This window comes from Lynx rufus, unplaced genomic scaffold (genome assembly GCF_022079265.1).
Source record: "Lynx rufus isolate CCGP_SWC_20201006 ecotype Redwood Valley unplaced genomic scaffold, mLynRuf1.p SCAF_3, whole genome shotgun sequence".
In the NCBI taxonomy this organism is placed as follows: Eukaryota; Metazoa; Chordata; class Mammalia; order Carnivora; family Felidae; genus Lynx; species Lynx rufus.
In genome coordinates this window covers 174,552,109-174,576,008 of record NW_025814845.1, presented here as the reverse complement: position 1 = coordinate 174,576,008, position 23,900 = coordinate 174,552,109, and the positions used below count along the sequence as shown (strand labels likewise).

The 23,900-nt window shown below is 39.2% G+C and overlaps 1 protein-coding gene and 1 pseudogene across 4 annotated transcripts in view; one reads left to right on the top strand and one right to left on the bottom strand.

Moving 5' to 3' along the window:
* RBPMS (RNA binding protein, mRNA processing factor) overlaps positions 1–23,900 on the top strand; it is a 178,464-nt gene that overhangs the window by 47,278 nt on the left and 107,286 nt on the right. The window contains exon 1 of one of the 4 annotated variants that reach the window (XM_047091264.1): positions 11,712–11,845. The exons of the other annotated variants lie outside the window; for them this stretch is intronic. Coding sequence (XP_046947220.1) covers positions 11,792–11,845 — 54 coding nt within the window. The 5' untranslated portion in view covers positions 11,712–11,791. Of the gene's footprint in view, positions 1–11,711; positions 11,846–23,900 lie in introns of those variants that run through there. 4 annotated transcript variants of the gene reach the window in all.
* Positions 8,669–9,372, bottom strand: LOC124520382 (hypoxanthine-guanine phosphoribosyltransferase-like; annotated as a pseudogene).

Below are 23,900 nucleotides of genomic sequence, written 5' to 3'. Positions count from 1 at the left end.
TGGAAAACCAAAAATCTCATCTATGTAATGTAGAAGGAAAAGTCTGCATAGGTAATGGTTAAGAATGCAGGCTTTGAACTGGTGGAGTTGCTGTAATACTTAATCATCTTTTTTACCTTGGGTGGGTTCTTTAACCCTCTGTTTCCTCATTTGAAAAATAGCTTCTATCTCACAGGTTTGTGGTAGGGGTAATTGAATTCGTACAGGTCTACACTTCCTTACCTGAAATCCTCAGGACCAGATGTGCTTCAGAATCTTTCAAATTAAAAAAAATTTTTTAATGTTTATTTATTTTTGAGAGAGAGACAGAGTGAGCAGGGCAGGAGCAGAGAAAAGGGGAGACACAGAATTGGAAGCAGGCTCCAGGCTCTGAGCTGTCAGCACAGAGCCTGACGTGAGGCTTGAACTCATGAACTGTGAGATCATGCCCTGAGCTGAAGTTGGGCATTTAACCAACTGAGCCACCCAGGTGCCTCAGAATCTTTCAGATTTTGAAAGATGACACAGTACGTAACCCAAAGATAATAAGCACAGTGAGGTTAAGGTAGCACTTTAATAATTAAGCACATTATGTCTGTAGTAAAGCAAATAGTTACACTGAGTGGGATAAATTAAGACCATAAGTAAACACTTCAGATTCTGCTTTGCCACCCATTGAGTTTGCACATACAACCTCTCTCTTTTCAACTCGAATTAGACTTTGAGAGCTTTTAGATTTTGGAATTGTGGATTAGGGTTTGTGGATTCACATGTACAAAGCATTTGTAAACACCATGTAAATGTTAGGTGCAAAACTGATTTCTTCCTATACTTTATGACTTTTGGTTTGCCATTATTTATAAGAATGTTAAATAGACGTTAAATCTTTGTAGTTTAAAGTGGACAAGGTAGGAAGCCACGTTTAACCATACGTATTTTTCACATATTACTATAGCATTTGGGTTTCAAGTCTACTCTTATCTTCCAGTTGTAGAAGAACAAGAAAGAGGATGAGGTGGAACATAAAAGTTCTCTGTTCCTCTTAACTCCACTTTGCCTTTCCTACTTCCTCATAGAAGATCTTTAAGTACATCTTCAAAGATTTTAAATAACTTCTGAAATGTTTTGTTGTTGTTGTTGTCACTTGTGGCTTTTGCCTTGACTTGCCTCTCTTAGTTTCACATTAAATTACGCACACAGAGAAAGCCACCCTGTGGATCTTAATCTTTTGATCTGCTTTGCTGCTGATGGATCATTTCTGGGACATCTAGTGGTGTAGAAAACCTTAAGTTTAAAGGAACTTAAGCACTGCTAAGATTTTAGCTTTCTTGTCCAAAGGGAGGAGGCTCCTGAGTTTATGTCTGTGGGGTTAGATATTTTGTGTGAACTCATGGCTGTGTTATGATTGGCCTGAAAATCTGGTACATCTTATCCTATTAAAACCTTTTGAGAATCTATTAAAGCTCTTATAGTAGGAAATAATTTGACCTTTAGATTTTCATCTTCTTTGTCTACCTAATACATGTGTTATCTGGTTGAAGCTTGACCAGAAGGAGAATGTGGAAATGTTTGAAAGAATAACAAGATAACCAGATACTGGAAGCAGAAACTGTATACTCTATAAAAGGACAAATTTAACATTTCAACGGAAATGTTATATTTATGTCTGAAAGGAATAGACCTTGACAAAAGTAAAGACATAGGTATTTAGATATTTCAAGAGAATAACTTCTTCTAGATTAGTTTGTTGACCTATTGTCTGAACTATAAATTCTGTTTTTACCTGTAAATCAGTAATCCATATGTTCCTAAAAAGAATTATTTTCTCTAGGAAAGCAGATAATTGAGGTTTTTAGGTTTTTCTTTCTCCCTAACATTTATGATTTATTTTGTTTTTTTTAAAAAAAAATTTTTTAATGTTTATTTTTGAGAGAGAGCACGCAAGCAAGCAGGGAAGGGGCAGAAAGAGAGGGAGACACAGAATCCAAAGCAGGCTCCATGCTCTGAGCTGTCTGCACAGAGCCTGACGTGGGGCTCAAAACTCATGAACTGTGAGATCATGACCTGAGCCGAAGTTGGATGCTTAACTGACTGAGCCACCCAGTCCCTCCTCTTCCTTCCTTCCTTCCTTCCTTCCTTCCTTCCTTCCTTCCTCCCTCCCTCCCTCCCTCCCTCCCTCCCTCCCAACATTTTTATTTACTTATGAGAGACAGAAAACAGATCATGAACCAGGGAGGGGCAGAGAGAGGGAGATAGAGTCTGAAGCAGTATCCAGGCTCTAAGCTGTGAGCACAGAGCCTGATGTGGGGCTTGAACCCACAAACTGTGAGATCATGACCTGTGCCGAAGTTGGCTGCTTAACTGACTGAGCTGCCCATGCCTCTTCAGTTTCTCTATAAATGTATTTGTGTGAGGATTTTGTTAAAGAGGCAGTGAAATCAGTTGAAACATACCAATATGACACACTAAACATAATTTGGATAGTTCACAGTTGCCAAAGACCACCTGCTTGAAGTAAACCTTGTTGTTGTTTTTTTTAATATAAACTAATGTGTTACTGTTTCATATTACAGTAATGTGGTATATTAATTTTAAAGGTGATTTTATGTTGTGTTTAGTAACTTCTAGTTTACTTTAACTTTCATTGTGGTTAATTCATGAGGTAGATTAGGTCAGTTAGTACATTTTATTTTTAGCAGTCTCCCAATATTTTCAATCTTTTACTCCTTTCACAAGTAAGAAACAAGGCCAGCAATTGATAAGGGGGAGGCATTTTTGTTTCAAACTAGCTACTCAGAAACCAAGGAGGTTAACTAAAAAAATAAGATATTTTAGATTCTTCTGTTTTCTTTTTTTTCTTATGTTTATTTTTGAGAGATAGAGAACATGTAAGCAGGGGAGAGTCAGAGAGAGAGGGAGACACAGAATGTGAATGAAGCATGCCAGGCTCTGAGCTGTCAGCACAGCCCGATGCGACTCAGGGCTTGAACTCATGGACTGCTAGATCATGACCCGAGCCGAAGTCAGATGCTCAACTGACTGAGCCACCCAGGCTCTCCAGTTTCCCCAGCTTTTTCTGTTTTTTATTTAAAGATTTAGCAGAGTTAGGTTAATTTTTCAGTCCTCAGCTTAATAAACTTATGTTTAAAAAAGGGATGATATTTAGTTGTCGCCTGAGAATAACTTCCTGGGGTATGTATATACACATGCATGCAGTAGGATATTGACTGCAGCAACAAAAAACAAAATGTGGCTTAAACATAATAGACCTTTTTCTCTCACCTGAAAGTCTAGAATAGCGGTTCGTGGTAGGTATGTGGGTCTGTATTCAACAGGGACTCTATATTGTTGTTCTGCCATCGTTAACAGGTAGCTTTCATCATATGGTCTAAGATAGCTGCTCCAGTTCCCACCATCATATTGTCTCGACAACAGCAAAGAGGGAAGAAATGCTCCCATTATGTAGGCACAACTTAGAACTTGCAGGCAGCACATCACATCACTGGTCAGACCTTGGCAATATAATCCTAGTAAGGGAGTTGGAGAAATTGTGTGCCCAGCTAAAATCTGAAATAGGAAGAATAGATATTGGAGAAAACAGGCAGTTCTTACTAAAGTGTATATTATATGCAGTGTTTAGTTAACTGTGGATAGTCATCGTTACCAATATTTACCAAAATAAGAAAAGATTCACCCACTCTACAACCATTGGGATCCATAAAGTGCAACTCTTGGATAGCCCAGAAGAATTTCCTTCCAATTGGTCACACATGGGGAGATTTCCTAATTCTTAAGAAATACATGGTGGAAAAAAACAAAAAACAAACAAAAAAAAACCCCTAAAGGTTAAAAAATAAAAGTCCTGCATCTGACTTTCATTGAGATACTTTTAGAACTTCATTGAGTCAGTATACAAAATTTTACCTGTATGGTGTTTTTAACTTAGCAGTGTATCGTGGACAACTCTGTATCTGCAATATAGGTCTATTTCATTTAAAAAAGAATGTTATATAGCATTTATTTGAGGGAAATTTTAAACATTGCTGTTAATATAAGTGTCACATACTTCATTTGTGATTACATTTTTTTGCCAGATGATGAATTATAGACCGCTCCCTGATATAAACAGGAGATTTCAAAAGCCTCTCAGTTCATTTTGTCCTTTTGCCCGAAAGCCATAGTCTTCTGGTGTTCCTAGATTTTGTGTGAGAACACATACACATGCTGTTAGAAGTAAGTCGGTTCTGCCAAGATAAGGAAACAACTGAAATGGTTTACGATGACAGTGCCCACTGCTGAATTCAGAATGAAACATTTTAAAAAAAGGATCTATCTTCTGGCTATAGATAACTTTCGCGTAATTCTTTTCTGTTAATTAGAACACTAGGATTTAACTAATGTGGTGTAGGTCAGTGAAACAGAAGTTAGTTAACCTGTACCTGTTTTTTGCATACTGTGTTAATGCCGTAGTATTAAGCATGTATGAAGGTCCTGCTTTGCACAGCATAACGTACAGCCTAACGTTCTTGGTGGAACACCACAAGATGGTTGCAAAGTGACATCTTTCCAGGGTTTGGCCCCTGTGCTCTTCCTACCATTGCCATGAGGATCAACTCTCTTACTCTTTTCAGTACTAGTCTTAAAATCAGCTCCCTTTCTATTCCTTCCACCTCTTTACTACGTTGCCTCTCAAGTTCAAGTCAAGGCATCAAGGCACCTTATCAAGTATAGAATTTGAAATGGAAGCAGCAGTGCTGAAGAAGAGGGCGTGGCTGGTAGAAATTGGTAAGCATTTGGAAAAGTATAGAGAACAGTGGGTAGAAATAGGTGTAATTCTTGACTTCAGGAGTCAGATTTTGAAAGTTTAAGGTTCGAGTCTTGGCTCTGTCACTTTATAGTTTGTTACAAGTTACTTAAGCTTTCTGAGCCTCAGTTTCCTCACGTATAAAACTGGGACAGAGAGAAGACCTAGTTTATCTGGTTGAAGTTCAGATTAAATGCATGTAATAAAATGCTTGTAATGTTTGGCAACTATTGTATACAACTCTATATACTCTTCATTTCTTCTCCATGTCTAATCAAAATTTTGTGAGACCATACTCATAGGAATAGGTTTTCTATCCATTGTTTATCTTGTCTATCATCCCTCCTGCGTGTTCTCTGGAGTTGAAGTTAGGCTTAGAAACTGGGGGGTGTGGGGGGGCACCTGGTGGCTTAGTTAAGCATTGGTGAGTTTCATTCTCATTGGTGGAGCTTTGCATCCGGCTCTCCAGTGACAGAGGGGGCGCCTGCTTTGGACCCTCTGTCTCCCTCTCTCTCTGCCCCTCCTCCACTTGTGCGTGCGTGTTTCTCTCTCTCTCTTGCACACACACGCACGTACACACACACAAACATTTTTTAAAAATCTCAGAAATTGGGGATATGGCACATTGTATTTATATTCATTCAGCTAGTAATGCTGGAGAAGAATGACAAGTGACTTTTGCCAGGGAAAAATGGTTTCTAGAGCAGTGCTAATTCCACATTATTAGGCTTTTGAATAGTTTACCATTCTGGCATCTATTCCTTAAATTTTTTGAGCCTGATCAAGAATCAAAGAAAAGAAATAAAGAGAAAGGAAAATGCGAAAGACAAACTTTGTTGCATTTTTAAACTTGAGTTTTTAGTTAAAATAGGAAACCTCTAATGTGATATTTTCTGACTTGGTCCTTCCTGTGGGGCTAAGAATATGTTCTGATATCTTGAAGCAACTTGAATAATGTCCCCTTTCTCCCTGTGGCTCTTAGTAGGCCATCAAGTCTGTCCTCTTCACACACCACTTCCTCTCAGGAGACAGAAGCGAGCATTGTTGCCTCCACCCCACATAGGGAGAAACTGGGCCTCAGGGAGGAGCAGAATTATTCAGATGTGACGAGGAGGCCAGATTCTAGGGAGTTTATGCTTCTCTGATAGTCTCTTTAGTACTTTTCCATTGTTTTAGAAAGAACTCCTTCAGGACCAGAGTATACGGTTTTATGGGCAGAATTTGGTTTCAACAGAAAATCATGAAAAATTACAATTTACATTTAGTTACACTCTAAGTCAACTAGGATGTCCTGTTTAGAAGCAGGGCTCCAAACCTTGTTAAAGAACAGTTTATCTTGCTTTTAAACAAATGGAGGTATTACAAGAGACGCAGATGGAAAGCAGGTTGCCACATCAAAATAAATTAAGGCATGGTTTCCTTCTCCCAAATAACTTTCCTCTTAAAACAACGGGTAGGAGAATGGGTTAAACTTACAAAATTTAGATTGTTCTATCTAGTCACTTTACAATCAGGAAGTATGAGGACTAGTCAGTGTTTTAATATTTGTTTAAAAATACACTGCTTTAAAAGCCCTGGAGGTAGAATATTCAATCCCTTGTATGGTAGTTCCTAAGAAATAATAATTAAACAGTTCAGCATGAAATGAATTTGTAGATGGACAACTTTGGGATTAATATTCTCTTCCAGGTATCCTTAGTCTTAGTCTGGTGGCAACTCTGGATGGTTACAACTCTGGATGGTTACAAACTCTGTTTGCTTTTATTCCCTAACACCCAGAACTAGACTTTGAGGAGGAAGGTAGGACAGACACTGTGGGTGGCCACTGCAGGTAGGGGCCAGAGAGTGAGCAGAACCCCATGCCCATACCTGTGATGTTGGCTGGGAAGTCCCAGGTGGCCAGTGAATGGTAGCTTTTGGTAGTTTCTTTCCACCCAGCTGAGATCTTCAGTCCCAGTTCCTGCCTTGGGATTTGTGGTACTTGGATTATAGAAGCCATCGCATAAAATTCTGCATAATATTTCCAGAACTGCAGTACTATGAAAAAATAACAGGAATTATAAATGCTGGCTGGCATGGCCTTCCGTAACAACATGGGTAAGTGTAGCTATTAATTGGTCTGTCACTTATGGTTTGATTTGGTTTCTCATTGCCTGAAAGCAGTAAAAATGTTTTCTTAAACTGAGGGAAAACATTTCATTTAAAAATAGAAAAACTTTGGAGTGAAGTTATTTTTCCTTAGCCTTTTATGATACTCCCTGATGAAAGGCAGGTGTATTTCTTTAGCAAAAACCCTACTGCATATATTAAAATGAGTAGAAAACGTCAATAAGTATGGTAACTAGCCAGCATTTTAATATTTGTTTAAAAGTAGAGTGTTTTAAAAGCCCTGGAGGTAGAATAATCACTTGCATGCCAAAAGAAATGTTGGGGTCTTGAACAGGCCCTGGGTGCCTATAACATAGCAGGTTTTTTTCATAACCTGTTCTGTAACAGAAGTAGGCAGGCCACAACACGTTTCACTGGCTTGAGCTCCTGAAGTCTTTAGATTTACACCTGCCGTCCCAGTGCCTTAAGCCTCAGGAGATTTCTTTTTCATACTTTCCTAACCTTCTGTCTGATAAACTTCACTTATAAAATGATGTAGATCAGGTATTCTGCCACTGACACAGGGTCTGTACTCCTGGGTTTTATTGATTAGGCAAGACGGAAATGTCTCTCATTAGTTAGTGGGTGTTTTTGGTATAGGTTGTGTGAAGGTTGTCTGTCAAGCAAAGCAAGAATGCCTTGTGCAGGAACTAAGTTAAGATTCTGATAGATGTAGATTATTATCTCCCCCTCCCCCAAACAGTTTTCTCTTTGGAAATAGTTCCCATTATTTCAGGCTCTCTAGAGGTGTGAATGAGGCTAGTGTCTTTTCTCAGGGAAAACTGCCACTTTACAAAAGTGTCCCAACAAGAAACAGTCTGTTGGTGATGGATGTATATGATGAGAATGAAGAACAAGTGAGAGACTGGGGATTTCTGTGGCTTTTGGGGTCTAATTTTATTTCTGGAGATATTTAACCCACTTGTTTTTACATTGTTTAATATTTATTTTTATTTTGGGGGGGGCGGGGAGAGAGAGAGAGAGAGAATGAATATGAATCCCCAGCAAGCTCTGCGCCATCAGCATAGAGCCTGACCCAGGGCTCAATCATGACCTGAGTTGAAATCAAGAGTCAGTTAACCAACTGAGCCACCCAGGTGCCCCTATTATTTTAATTTTTAAAAGCTCATTTATTTATTTATTTTTAAAAGAGACAGCCTTTATTGTAAGGAGTTTTACACTGAACAATTCAAAATGTGGTAAAGTTTTCTGGAATTTGCTGATTTGTATTTAAAAGAACTGTTGAGAAAGATTCACCAGAAATCATCTGAACAAGTGAGAAAATACAGTTGATACTATTGAAACAGTAAAATAATTCCAGGACGTATGGCTTATCCAACACAACAATACCTTAGATGCTGTCACTGATAGGAAAACTGACTGTTTCTTCCTCTTCTAAATACACAGTAGTATAATTACCAATATTCAGTCACTTCTGTTCTTTCCTGAATGTATAAAAATTAAAAAACTAATATATCTTCTCTTTAAATGTTTCTTACAGATACAATTTCATTATTTTCATTCAATAGTGGTGTGGTTTAAGAGATTTTTCATTCACAAGTCAAACAGTCCACTCAAAGGGAACTGATAGTCTATATGCTCATAGTGCAAATAAAGACCTCAGAATGCAGCAACTGACATTTCTAAAATACAAAACAGATAAAATCCTTAGGAGATACATGCAAAAAGCTCTACTGGGCAGCTGGCCACAGAACTAGAACATGGGACTGGTGATTCCAAGGGGACTCCAGGTGCTTCCAAACTCAACTTGAAATCTCATCTTAGGCTTTGTATTTTGCTTTTCCAGTTTCACTAATGACACAAATGTGATTCGAGTCACTGAAGTATTCATTGTAGTCAAGGGCATATCCTACGACAAACTTGTCTGGGATTTCAAATCCAAGGTCTGGTTTATAGCCAACACTTTTCGAGGTGTCCTCTTCACCAGCAAGCTTGCAGCCTTGACCATCTTTGGATTATGCTGCTTGACCATGGAGAGCAAGGAAGGTTTGCATTGTTTTGCCAGTATCAATGATATCCTCAACAATCAAGACATTCTTTCCAGTTAACATTGAGAGATCATCTCCACCAATTACTTTTATGTCCCCTGTTGACCGGTCATTATAGTAGCTCTTCAGTCTGATGAAATCTACAGTCATAGGAATGGATCCATCATTATTTCTGTTCCGTGCTTTGATATAATCCAGCAGGTCAGCAAAGAATTTATAGCCCCCCTTGAGCACACAGAGGGCTACGATGTGATGGCCACCCATCTCCTTCACCATGTCTCGGGCAAGACGCTCAGTCCTGTCCATAACTAGTCCATGAGAAATAAACACCTTTCCCAAACCCTCAGCGTAATGATGAGGTATACAAAATAAATCTAGGTCATAACCTGGTTCATCATCACTAATCACGACGCTGGGGCTGTGGGTCGCCATAACAGAGCCGATGGGCACACGTGCTGAGGGCAGCCAGAGGAGGAGCAAAAAGTTCATCTTTTGAGAGAGAACTCGTGCATGGGGGAGGGGCAAAGAGAGAGCTCTGCAGGCTTTACACTATCAGCAAGGAGACTGATGCGGGGCTCAAACTCGTGAAACCTGAGACCATGACCTGAGCCTAAACCAAGAGTTGGACAGTTAACCAGCTAAGCCACACAGGTGCCCCACACCCTTTTGTTTTTAAAAGTCAAATTATTAGTTAATACTACAAATCTCTCCTGTCTTCTGGGGACTGCAGAATGGTTTGCTGGGTGCAGTGTTGATTTGGGAATGGTCATTAATCTGGAACCACTATAGAGTTGTTCCGTGTTTCTTTTTCATCATTGTTTTAGTTATAGTATTTCTAACTTTCTCAGATGTTACATCTCTGCTCAGCAACTTTCAGGAATGAAGCAGTGGTCAAAGGTTATTAGTACTAGCATATAGAACTTATAATTCCTTCTCAGTGCTTTTTCCTTCATATCACTCTACCTTACTCTTTTCTTTTTAATTTTAATTCGAGTATAGTTAACATACAGTGTTACATTAATTTTATTTATTTACTTATTTATTTTAATGTTTATTCATTATTGAGAGAGCAGAGCATGAGCATGGGAGGGGTAGAGAGAGGAGACACAGAATCTGAAGCAGGCTTCAGGCTCCGAGTTGTCAGCACAGAGCCTGATGTGGGGCTTGAACTCAAAAACTGTGAGATCTGAGCCGAGGTCAGACACAACCGACTGAGCCACCCAGGTGCCCCAAAGTGTTACATTAATTTTAGGTGTACGTTGTAGTGCTCTACCTTCCCCTTTTGTGAGTTGCCTCAACAAGGTTACATTTCTGCTAACTCACTATAGGTTGAACTTAAGAGGAAGGTGATGATTAGAATGTATTGTACAGTCGTCAGTGCTTAGCTATGAAAAGTATGAGTGTCCCACAGAGGCCTGTTACCTCTATTCAGAGGTGGCCAAGAAACTAAGGTCCGTCAAGTCCAGCCAATGGGAAAGCAGGACAGAATGACTAATTCATGTTTGATGTGCGGACATGATTGTAACTGGGCATTACCATTGACAGGCATCCAAACCATAGTAAACAAAATACTAGCTATCATGCAGAGAAGAGATAGGGAGTTGCTAGGTTAGAGTACATATTCATCACTGGCATTTTGTCCAGATACTAGATGAGCAGGACTGTTGGCATCTAAATTTATTAGCTCTCCCCACCTCTACTCACAAGAATTTTCTGTTTTCTGTTAGTGCATAGAAATGATACGTTTTTTCATTTCCTTCCGTATAGTTCCTGTAATTCTGTCATCTTTGACTTCTGTGATGATGCTGGGTAAAGATGCCAAATGGTTTTTGTGCCTCCTATTTCTGCCAGTCAACAGGATGTTTATAGTATTTACTGTGGGACATACACCAGGACAAATAGCTTTTAGCATCAAACAATCATTTGTTATATCAGACTGCATGACGTTGGCTCCTGGCATTTGTTTGTATCATATGAGGGATACTTAGCTTTTTATATAGAGATTGTCCTTTTCATACTTAATAGTTATTGTTCGTTAATTAAAACTTTAAAATCTCTTCGTCTCCAAAATGTCAGTGTCTTACAACTTTTAGGGAAAATTATGAGTACTGTTCTTAACAAGTATCTCATACTGTCTTCTAATTTTTGTGACTTTTCTAGTAGTATTTCTCAGTGTGGGTTCTATGCACTGCCTATAGCAGTATACTCTAAAGCCCTTGCTAAGATTGCAGCCTCCAAGGTCTTGTTCTTTCTTAATCAGAATATCCAGGAATGAAGACCAAGGATCTTCATTTTAAGTAATCGTGTTGTCCCTGTCATCCTTAGGCACATTTAAGTTTGGGTGATCCTTCCCGTAGAAATTTTCTAGCGTGGTCTGTGGACCTGGCAGCTAGCTAGAAATGTAGAATCTCAGGCCCCACTCTAGATCTGCTGAATCAGTCTACATTTTAACAAATTTCTGTGTGACAAATTTGAATACTGATTTACCACTTCTTACAAGTAGTAAATTCTCATTAATCACTCCTTGCCTATTGGCTCGTTGATCTGCTTCTCAGATAGGTACTTAAAACACCCGCAAACTTTTAACATCTCAAATTTAGGGAGTGTCTCAGGAGAATTACTCTCAATATTTTCAATAAAGGATCATAGTAAAACTTCATTGTGTCACTAGTTTAAGCACAGCTTGAGTGATTTCCTCCTAAATAAATGCAGGAGTACCTCATAAAATATAATTGCAAATCTGTTTCTCAGACAAAAGGGTCTGATTCTTCTCTGCCTGTGTGAAATTCACTCTGGGTCTGGCTCAAAGACCTCTGCTCCAAGATCAAGCAATGCCTTCGCAACAGGCCCTATGGCATTTGGCAGTGAGAAGCTTTCAGGGGCCACAACCTCATCTCAGTTGGGAGTAAGTATAATTGAATGTCGTTTGTATGTTCTTTTAAAACTAGAAAACCTTCCTGTGGATTTGGTGATGTGTTATATTATGTTTCCCAAATATGTCTGATCAGGAAAATCATCTGTTGCTTGTTAAAAATTCAGGCTCCTAAGCCTGAATCAGAATTTCAGGAGGTAAGATCTATTTTCTGACCAACAGTCTGGGCTTTCTTGCGATCAGGCATATGTAAGAAACACTGAATTATGTGACCTATTCTCCGGAAGATTAGCTTTCTGATTATATTTTTTGGAGCTCTTAATAGCCTCCCTTTTGGTTTTCTTGAACATATAGTGCCCTGAGAGCATGAGAGAAGCAGTTCAGGATTGTGAGTTTAATATTACTGAAAATCGGAAATGGAGATAACTAAGTACTGTATAATAGTGTCTGTCAGGGATTTAATAGTACTTGATTAGTTCTTTCATGCTTTCTATATTCCTTTGAAAATGCCTTAAAGATGGTCAGTAGTATGTCCATTCTACCTGTGGAGAGAGGAGAGATAGATCTAACTAAGGTGTGAAGTAACAAGCATCTAGGAGTGTTTGAGGAGTGTGTGCTTGGCAAGCATCTGTGGAGGGAAAGGGGTGGGGTTAAACTTGGCATTTGCCATCTCTTATCGAAGAACCTCACGTTTAAAACTTGAATGTGCTTTAACCTCAGAGGTGAAACTTCTAAATACTTACTATTTAGAGAAATGGTGCTCCCTTTTCCTTGTAGTTAAACACTTCATGGGCCATCTTTTCTGAACTTCGCAGAAGAAACCTGGTTTTTAATTTTTTTTTTGTTTTGAGAGTGACAGAGACAGCGTGAGTGGGGGGAGGGGCAGAGAGAAAGGGAGAGATCGAGAATCCCAAGCAGCATGGAGCTCGATGCAGGGATCGAACTCACGAAACTGTGAGATCATGACCTGAGCTGAAACCAAGAATCAGATGCTTAACTGACTGATCCACCCAGGGGCCCCAGAAACCTAGTTTTTAGAAAGAAACAAAATTGACCTCTAATTTAGGATTAGAGTCCTTTTATCTTGAACATTAAGACAAAAAGGTAATACTTAAGAAACAGTCTTAGAAACCACTGAATCTGTTATTTGTGTAAAACTATGATTAAATTAAGTAATGTTACCTAGTTTGGGATCTCAAATTCTTATATTTTATAAATCATTTTATGGTTTAAAATTTGTATTTTAATTTTTTTTAATGTTTATTTATTTTTGACAGAAAGAGCATGAGCAGGGGAGGAGCAGAGAGAGAGAGAGGGAGACACAGAATCCAAAGCAGGTTCTAGGCTCTGAGCTCTCAGCACAGAGCCTGATGCGGGGCTCAAACTCACAGACCGCAAGATCATGACCTGAGCTTAATTTGGACGCTCAACTGACTGAGCCACCCAGGCGCCCCTCTTTTTTTTTTTTAATGTTTTTATTAAAAAAATAAAATGTTTTTATTAAAAAAAGACAGAGCATGAACCAGGGGAGGGATAGAGAGAGAGGGAGACAGAATCTGAAGCAGGCTCCAGACTCTGAGCTGTCAGCACAGAGCCCAACGCGGGGCTCCAACTCACAGACTGTGAGATCGTGACCTGAGCTGAAGTTGGATGCTTAACCAACTGAGCCACCCAGGTGCCCCTGGTTTTAAGTTCTTAATTGTTTTTTTTTTTTTACGTTTATTTATTTTTGAGACAGAGAGAGACAGAGCATGAATGGGGGAGGGTCAGAGAGAGAGGGAGACACAGAATCTGAAACAGGCTCCAGGCTCTGAGCTGTCAGCCCAGAGCCTGATGCAGGGCTCGAACTCACTACCCCAGATCATTACCTGAGCCAAAGTCCCATGCTTAACCAACTGAGCCACCCAGGCACCCCTTAATTGTTTTTTTTTTTTTTAATTTTTTAATTTTTTTTTTTTCAACGTTTATTTATTTTTGGGACGGAGAGAGACAGAGCATGAACGGGGGAGGGGCAGAGAGAGAGGGAGACACAGAATCGGAAACAGGCTCTAGGCTCTGAGCCATCAGCCCAGAGCCCGACGCGGGGCTCGAACTCACGGACCGCGAGATCGTGACCTGGCTGAAGTCGGACGCTTAACCGACTGCGCCACCCAGGCGCCCCAACCCCTTAATTGTTTTTAATGGATAGATAAAAAGGGAGCCTTTTCCTCTTAGAATTAAAACCTGACCTTTCTATGCAATAATTTAAATACTACCCAATTATGACTTTTTCCAGGATGAGTGTATCATTCTTAAATGTCAGATGCAGGAGGAAACTTAGATCCCTAATCTAAGGAGATTTAGATCCCTAATTCAAGATTATAGTGATAGGTGAATAAGATATGGTATCTGCTCTCAAGGAATTTATGGTTTAATTGGGAAGGACTTAACTAAAGCCCGTGAAGCAGTTTGGGAACAGAATGAGACACATGACTGTGGTACAAGCAGTGCAACAGGAGTTCAAAGAAGGAAGGAGAGAATTGGAGCACTTGCAAGAAACCTCCTTCCTTGGCAAAAGAGAAGACTTGATTTGGGCTTCTAAGTCCAGAAGTAAGCTTTCTACACAAGTGAAGAATAAGTATGAAAGAAAAGGCTCTTAGCCTAGAATTAAGCAAGGTGTGGTGTTAAGATTGACCCATTAGAGCCCAGGGAAGAAAAGTGGCAGAAGAGAAGGGAATCATATTTATGGAATGTTTATGTGGTGAGAGGAAACCTATTTTGTTAATAGTGCTGATTGTGAAGTCAAAAACAATAGTTCTGTTATAGTCTTTTCTAAAATCTTGTGTGTGTGTATGTATATACATTTATTCTGTTTTTTAGAAATTTTTGAGCCATAAGGTGACTGCAGATAAAACCTAAAATTTTTGATGAACGGTATACTTTCCACCGCAGATTAAGACCTGTGGAAGAAAATAAATGATGCTTGTGCTAGCCTTAGAGGGTCATCTAAAGGTTGTGGGCCAGTTGTCTAAGCACTGCTTACATCTGGATGGTGTCAGAGGGAGGAGGGTATGAGGTTAGGGTTCCATAGTCCTCTTGCCTGGGCTCATAGTACCTGTGATACAATTTCAGGTAGCAAAAAAAAAAAAAAAGTATCATGTGGCATTAACCATACTAAAAAGATTATTTTTTTTTTACATTGTCTTAGATTTCTGGTGAGGTTTTATATTCTGTTGTATTCAGAACATAGGGAAATTCTTCCATGAGGCGCCAAATAAATTACACTTTGATAAATAGCTTAGGAGAATAGCCATTTGGAAGAACAATTGAGAAGTTTTGGCAAAACAGCAGCATATCTGGGATGTTGGTTGTATCTTTATTTGGTCATATTAGAGCACAGACTCTCTGGAACTGTGATAACTGTTTTAGATGTGCATATCTGAGTCTGTATTCTGGCTAGAGCTGGGCTGGCACAACCAGGTTCTAGGGAGATCACCGACAGGTTGAGTCATGTCCACTCTGAACAATCCTTCACATGCCCCAGGTTCTCTGACAATCTTGAGAATTTTTCCTCAGTTGGAAAGGAACAGTTTTGGAAACTGCCTTAGCTGTTTGAAATTCACAAAATGGAAAATAATGAGCTGGTTTCTGTAAAATGCACTGGTTTGTGCTCTTTACAAGTACTTTATGTCACAGGTGCATACCATGTTAAACTTGGAAAGGAATTCCAGGTTCCTGAAAGGGAGTGAAAGTGGTAGAGGTAGTGTGAATAACAGAATTTCACTCTGGAAATCCACTATTAATAATGAAATATTTGTCTTTGATGATACGCAGTTTGTGCAGTGGTCGTGTTATTTATTTATTTACTTATTTATTTAATGTTTATTTTTGAGAGAGATAGAATGCAACCAGGGGAGGGGCAGAGGGGGAGAGACAGAGAGAGAGAGAGAGAGAGAGAGAGAGAGAGAGAGAGAGAGAGAGAGGAGGGAGGGAGAGAGAGAGAGAATCTGAAACAGGCTCCAGACTCCAAGCTGTCAGCACAGAGCCTGATGGGGGGCTCGAACTCATGAGCTATGAGATAGATCATGACCTGAACTGAAGTTGGATTCTTAACCGACTGAGCCACCCAGCTGCCCCATGGTTTTTATTTAATAGCTACTTTTAGAATACTGTTTATTATGGGTAACTTTTCAGAGTCTCTTCAGCTGGCTGAATGAAGTCCTCTAAGTTTTTGGATTTGAATAATTTCATTCTTTAGTGTTTATTCTACCCCATCAGCAAGAAGTGTTAACTAGATAGCAGTGGAAGGACTCTGTTTACTTATTTAACAAAGACTTGTATAATTGTCAGGTACTTTTCTAAATGCTTTACAAATAAATAGTCACTTATTTAAACCTCTTAGCAACCTTATGAGGTAAGTTTTATTATATCTCCCATTTTATAGATGAGGAAACTGAGGCTCTGTTTAGTTTGTAAGTTGTCTAAGATTATTCAGATAATAGACATTGGAGCTGGGATTCAAATCCAGGCAATCTGGCTCTGGAGTTTGTGTGCTTAAAATACTGTGCTCTGTTAGCGCACATAGATTTAATCATGACCATTAGGTCAGTGTTTGTGATAACTGACTGCACATCAGTAGCTCTTTAGCCCATTTATCTTGCTTTGTGCTGACAGCTCTGCTGAATTCTTGAAACGTGTGGTTTACGATGTCACTATGTTTTATTACATGAATCATAAATAAAAAATACAATTTAAATATACATAAATATCTAGTGAAATGTGTACATTTCAATGGCTTGATTGAAAAGTTCTCAGTGGCAAGAACTAGGTCTTCTTGACTGATGTCCTTTGATTCTGGTAATGCCTTTACCAAAAACCCATCCTTTCACTGGACCTATGGAGTCAGAATGGAACCTGGAGACGGACTGTTCTACACCTTCACTTTCTCAATAAGGAAAGGGAGGCTCAGAGAGGTCAGTGTCCAAGCCCTCAACAGCTAGTTTTGAAGCAGAGATGGGAATTAAACCACCAAGTTCAATTTAGTGGTATTTTCCTTCCATTACAGTAATTGAAAAGTTTGTGCTGTGGGAGTTCAGATTACATATCTAACATTTTTAAATAGTTTACATCCATCTGTAAAGCATGTATTACTTTTGTTAATATAGGTTATTTCTCAGCTCCTCAAACCTCACTCATCATTTCTTTGTTTCTGACATTTGTTAGGTCTTTCGTTGTGCCTGACCAACACATACAGTTCTACTTAAAAATCCTGCCGAGTTTTCAGACGCCTGCGTCTATATACATAATTATACATACGCATAAGTAATATATTAACTTAATACTGACTTGATTCAAATGACCACATAAATGGTTTACAGACAGAGGCGGTTATCAAATTGAACAAATAGCGTCTCACTGGAAAGGTAGTTCCTATAGTAGGCTGTGGAATTATTAGTTGTGGCCTAAATACATTGAAGGTATTCTGGATTTGGAAATTCCTGTGATTGGAAAAGCTATGATAATCTAAAAGTGGAAGCTTACTCTTACTGGAAGAACACATTATAAGCACTGTGCTTTGCAGTGTTTGAAGAAAGTAACTAGCTTATGAATTACAGGAGGTAGCCAACTTAAAGTAGGTTGTATTCCAAATATTCGTGTGGTGTTTTAAATGCAAACAAGTATTGGCTGAATAAATTTTCACACAGAAACAGGTTTAGAAAAGTAGGTGGTTATTAAGAGAGCTTACCAAAGCCCTGTTCATACGGAATGTAGCCTGCATATATGTCTGTGTTCTCTGAACTTTCTGGGCTTGACCCTCTTAATCTTTTCCCTGATGATAGTTAAAATAGCAAATATATCAATTCAAAATAGTTTAATTTCCTGTATCATGTGAGATCTATCTTGAATGAGATGTAATCAAAGTAGAACATAGCTAAGATATCATGTACTACAATAAAAGGTAGTGATTGAATACATCAAGAAAATTGTAATTTGAGTACAACACACTTCAAGAGTTGCATTTTTTATATATATTATAAATAAATACATTATATATATATATATATATATATATATATATATATATATATAATCTTGCCACTTAAAAAATCAATGAAGAAAAGACCAGTCTTCTGATAGAGCTTGGAAATGCAAAGGAATTTATAACTATATAGTTTCACATCCTAGTTTTACCAGCTGATATAAATGTCTTGATTAATGTTTATGTAATTATTTGTCAGGTTTGTCAGGCTTTTTTTTTTTTTTAATGTTTATTTTTGAGAGCGAGTGCAAACGGGGACGGGGCAGAGAGAGAGGGACAGAGGATCCGAAGCAGGCTCAGCACTGAGAACAGTGAGCCAGATATGGGGCTCAAACTCCTGAACTATGAGATCATGACCTGAACCAAAGTCGGACACTCAACAGACTAAGCCACCCAGGTGCCCCGTTTGTGTTAGTTTTTTATTTATTTATTTATTTATTTATTTATTTATTTATTTATTTATTTTTATTTTTTTTTCAACGTTTTTATTTATTTTTGGGACAGAGAGAGACAGAGCATGAACGGGGGAGGGGCGGAGAGAGAGGGAGACACAGAATCGGAAACAGGCTCCAGGCTCCGAGCCATCCGCCCAGAGCCTGACGCGGGGCTCGAACTCCCGGACCGTGAGATCGTGACCTGGCTGAAGTCGGCGCTTAACCGACTGCGCCACCCAGGCGCCCCTGTGTTAGTTTTTTTAAGTGTATAGTGTAAACTTTTAGATGATTGAAAGTTCATATACTATAAGAAGTAATACAGAGAGATCCTGTGTGCCTTTTCCCTAATGATAACATCTTGTAAAACATCTTGTAGCACAATATCACAATCAGGAAATTCACATTGATAGAATCCACTCATTTTCTTAAGATTTCCCCAGTTTTGTGTGTGTGGTGTCCTATGTAATTTTATCACATGTGCAGGTGTGTGTATCCACCACCACCGTATTTAAGATTATATAGATTAGCCCCATTACCACAGGGAATCCTTGTCATTGCCTTCATAAAACTGTGTATCCCCCTCCACCTCTTAATCCTCCTTTGTCCTTAACTCTTGCAAACTCATTTGCTTTTCATCTCTGTAATTTCATCATTTCAAGAATGTCTTATAAAAAGAATCAGGCAGTATGTAACCTTTAGGAATTGTTTTACTTTTTACTCAGCATAATTCCCTTGAGATTTATCTATGTTTTTTTGTATTAATAGTTGACTGCTTTTTATTGCTGAGTGATATTCCATGGCAGAGGTATACCCGTTTGTTTAACCATTCACCCTTTAAAGGAGATCTGGCTTATTTGTTTGGTAATTATGAATCAAAAGTTTCCGAATATTTGTGTACGGGTTTTTGTGTGAACATAAATCTTTATTTCTCTCGGATAAAAAGACTCAAGAGTGCAATTGCTAGGTTGTATAGTAATTGCTTTTTTTTTTTTTTTTTTTTTTTTGTAAGTTTATTTCTGAGAGAGAGTGTGCAAGTGCACTTGCAGGGGAGGAGCAGAGAGAGAGAGAGAAAGAGAAAGAGAAAGAATCCCAAGGAGGCTCTCTGCTGACAGCATAGAGCCCAGCATGGGGCTTGAACTCAAAAACTGAGATCATGACCTAGCTGAAATAAGAGACGCTAACTGACTGGGCCACCCAGGCACACACCGGTAATTGCATTTTTTGATAAGAAACTGCCAAACTGTTTTCTGGACTGTGATTGTACCTTTTTATATTCCTGCCAGCAGTGTATCTAAGACATAGGGTTTCTTCACATCCTTTCCAACGTTGGTATTCTCTTTATTTTTGTATCCGATGAGAGGATTCAATCCAGGATGAATGTTAAGCAAGTGGATGATTTAATGAATTTTGGATACTAATCGAATGTATAATGTAGCTAAAATATTGTATACAATAAAAAGTAGTGATTAAACAAATCAGAAATGTTCTCAAATTGAGTAAACTATACTTTTCATGTACCTTGAGTGATGCTACTTAATTCATACTTTCAGTTTCCCGTAAAAGTAGGTAGGAAGAGGGCAGATGTTGTTATGCCCAAATTAAAGATTTTAGAGATTGATAATTTGCCTAATATCACTTCAAAATTTGTTTTCTCCTTGATAGGAATACTTAAACCATTAACCTTGATACTTTTTAAAATCTTTAATAGAACGAAAAGAGATTTCTCCTTCCTTCTTTAATGCTTGTCACATGAGGAAGTAGGAGTTGAGGATGCATGACCAGCCCGGGGGTGGGGGGGGTAGGGTGCTGGCCAGAGCGGAATTTGCTCCTGGCCTTCTAAAGAGGTAGAGAGATAGTAATAAAAGGGACTCTAAGTCACACTTTTGAGGTTCATATTGTGGAAAATACTTAAGCATGTTACTTCCTTTTACTGTGCAAACTTTTTACCTTTCGCCCATTTTAAGCCTGTGTGTAACAGCTGCATTGATAATATTATCAGTTGCAGCCTCTCTTAGGATTGATTTGCCTTTGGAGCATAAACATGCATCTTCTTTTGAGTGGTGTAAGCTACTTTAATACAGATAAAATTTTCTGAGTCCTTACTGAGAACCTGAACTTGAGGCATTTCACTTCCTATTAATTTATTTAATCCTTCCAGCAAGTTTGTTAAGAAATTACCCCAGGGGCGCCTGGGTGGCGCAGTCGGTTAAGCGTCCGACTTCAGCCAGGTCACGATCTTGCGGTCTGTGAGTTCGAGCCCCGCGTCGGGCTCTGGGCTGATGGCTCAGAGCCTGGAGCCTGTTTCCGATTCTGTGTCTCCCTCTCTCTCTGCCCCTCGCCCGTTCATGCTCTGTCTCTCTCTGTCCCAAAAATAAATAAACGTTGAAAAAAAAAAAAAAAAGAAATTACCCCAGAATTTAATGGTTTAAACATTTGTTATTTCACAGTTTCTAAGGGTCAGGAATTTAGGAGAAGCTATGGTAGGTGGATCTAGCTCATGTTCTCTTGAGGATACAGTCAGGACATTGTTAGCTGGGGACTGCAGTCATAAGAAGCATTGACTGGGGCTGGAAGGTCTTCCAACATGGCCACATCACATGGCTTTTGACCAGAGGCCTCTTAGTTCCTATCACATGCACACATTTATGTATCTAGTTTCCTGTCTAGGCGAATTCAGACTCTAAATTTTTCTCCATGTTGTCTCTTGAGTATCAGTATGACATGGCAGCTGGCTTCCCCCAGAGCAAATGATCCAAGAGGGCCTGCTTCTGTTGAAGAAGCCACAATGCCTTGTTTGACCCAGTGTTTGAAGTTAACCGACTACATGCTACATGCTAACTACATGCTACCACTTCTGCTGTATTCTGTTCATTAGAGGTGAGTCACTAAGTGAAGCCCACACTGAAGGGGAGGAGAATCCAGCTTCACCTCTTGAATGGAAGAGTACAAAAAATGCTGTGGACATATTTAAAAACTGCCACAAGTAGGTACCATTGTTGTCTCTCGTTCCCAGATGAGGAAATTTCTGAGTGGACAGATGAAGGTTCATAGCTAGTGAGTTGCAGAACTGGGATTTGAATCCCAGGAGTGTGGTTCCACCTAAGTGCTTATTATTTATTGTTTTAGTACATATCCTCTTTACTGTCTTGAGTACTTATCCTGTTGAATGTGTATAAAAATCACAACTTTATTTCCTCATATTCCTCCATATCTGGATGTTCATAAATTATGTGGCTCTCTCTTATGCCTCATTCCTAGTACTGTGACTCAGTTTGACATTTACTCATTTAGTTCCTTATACAAATACTTGGCACCTACTGTTTAGTACTAGGATGCTCACCACTATCATATGGGGAAGAACATTCAGTTTGAAGGTGAACTGACCTGGCATCGAAGAATTTGAAGTATATATGGAGTCATTTCTCACAACTACACATGGGGAAACCAACTTTTTCCCACAGCTTTCTAGTTCGTTAGAACTGTGGTGCATTATGGATGGTTATTAAGAGTGCGCTACAAACTGAAGTTCACAGTGGGATCAAGTTCCTCAAATGAACTTTATCCACTTAAGGTAAAAAAACAAATCTTTTACAGCCCTGGGCATTGTTGGGACCATAGCCCCTGATTCTGAATTTTTTTTCAGGTACTTTATGTGACTACAAAAAACTGCTTGGGATAGCTTTTTCTGTATAGCTGGGAGAGGTGGAATGACTTTTTTCTTATTTTGTGAAGCAGATCTGTTCAGTCACCTGAACTATGCAGAAGGAGAAAGAAAGGGCTTGAGATTTGGGTAATCTCTTCTTCTGCTTGTACTTCATTTTGTCAGTGCATGGAAAAGGCTGTATGCGGATAGCCCAGATAATCTTTCGGACATTCAACTTCATCATACTCTATAGGATTAAAGTCCTAAGGGCAAGTGCACATTAGGGGATTAAAATGCAAACTTCAGTTTACAATACACAGCATTAATGAATATGTTTGAAAATCTTCATGTTTTAGCAATGCAGGCAGTATAATTGAATGAAGAGTAGGATTATGTGGGCTATCCAAGGTTGAAACAGAGTTAGCCATCAGAAAGTTGACTTAAAAGGGACTAAGGGAAGCCAGCATCGATAAGGAGAGGACTAGAGGTAAGGGGGTAAAGCATCCTGATTTTATAAGGAACTTCTTATTGAACTCTAGGAACCTGACAACCATATACTATGTTGGACAGCACTCCATGAACTTCCTAATGAAGTTAAGTTCTTATATGCGCACATTTATGTATGTAGTTTCCTGGGAAACTCTAAATTCCTGACTTGTTTCTGGTACTCACCTCCCTTTGTATCTGACAGGCCTCAGGAAGTTTCTTAATAATGAGGTTAAGGGCCCACATGTACAGACACATCTGCCTATTCTTGGGTAGTTTCAAACCCTAGAAATTCTTGATTTATCTCTTATCCTTTTAGATATATAGCAGACATGAGGTATGGCCTAGGTTGGACTTTGGTCTTAAGCAGTTGTATAACCCTGGGAGATGATGAGACCATCTGATTGACTATAAATTGACATTGGGTTGGGCCAGGATATCTCCTCAGTGAACACAGTGGTGTGGTGTACCCAATGCTAACTTGCTGTCTCTGTTTCCTTTGCATATTCTGAGCCCTGCACATATGAGTTTATGGAACCATGGTGGTTCCACTTCTGTATGTGCTCCCATGAGTCTTCTTCCTTCTTTCCCTGATCTTACTGGAAACTTTCTGATCACTTTGGCAAAGGCACCCTGGTGTCCAGGGGCCCAAAGTAGGACTATAAATTTGGTTATTCTGTGGATACTGATCTTCTACAACTGAATATCACTCAGGGCAAACACTAGTGGATCCCTCAGAGCTAGGAAGACTTGCAATATGGATAATTACGTTTTAGATGATTAATCTAAAACTAAAACCTGGGAGTTTATAACAACAACATGGTAATAACCCTTCTATCCCATGGTTAATTGGTCCTTGGTGTCTGTAGCAACCTGGCCTCCTGAACCAAAGCATAACCTTCCCAGGGCTGGTAATGGAATGTGTCTTTAAGTCCAGTAGGGGGCCAGGAGAGTGGAACTTGACCACTTATCCCATCTTGAAATCCGTGCCAATAAAAAACTGGAGCTTGACCAAAGGCCGGTCAGTTTCTCTTGAGCTGCAACCAGAATAAAATTCCTGGCAGACCATTTCAATGATTGTGGTAATCCATTTTCATAGTGGCAATACATGAATGTGAAATCATAGCAGGCCAACAAAGCGGCCTTTGGAGATGAGATGACAAAGCCATCCTCAGCAGGATTCACTGTTGGGAGTTTCTTGTTTCAGGTGATGCTTACAGAAGAAGCAAATAACTAAATCCATCAATACTTCATTTAAAGAGAGTAAAATAATCTGTATGTAAAATTTAAAAACCGGGCTCTGAACCTCTTCCCTGCCTTGTGTGTTAAAACAACCCAGTGCTATGGGGTTTATACTGCACAGATATGTGGAGCTCTTTAACTTTTCTGTCCCTGAAACCAAGTTTATATTACATGATCTCCCAGAAGAAAGCTGGCACTTCCTTGGGAGTTGGAGAGTGCATGATCCCTGTGTTGTTGTTTTAGTGGGAAGTAGGATGTTGACAA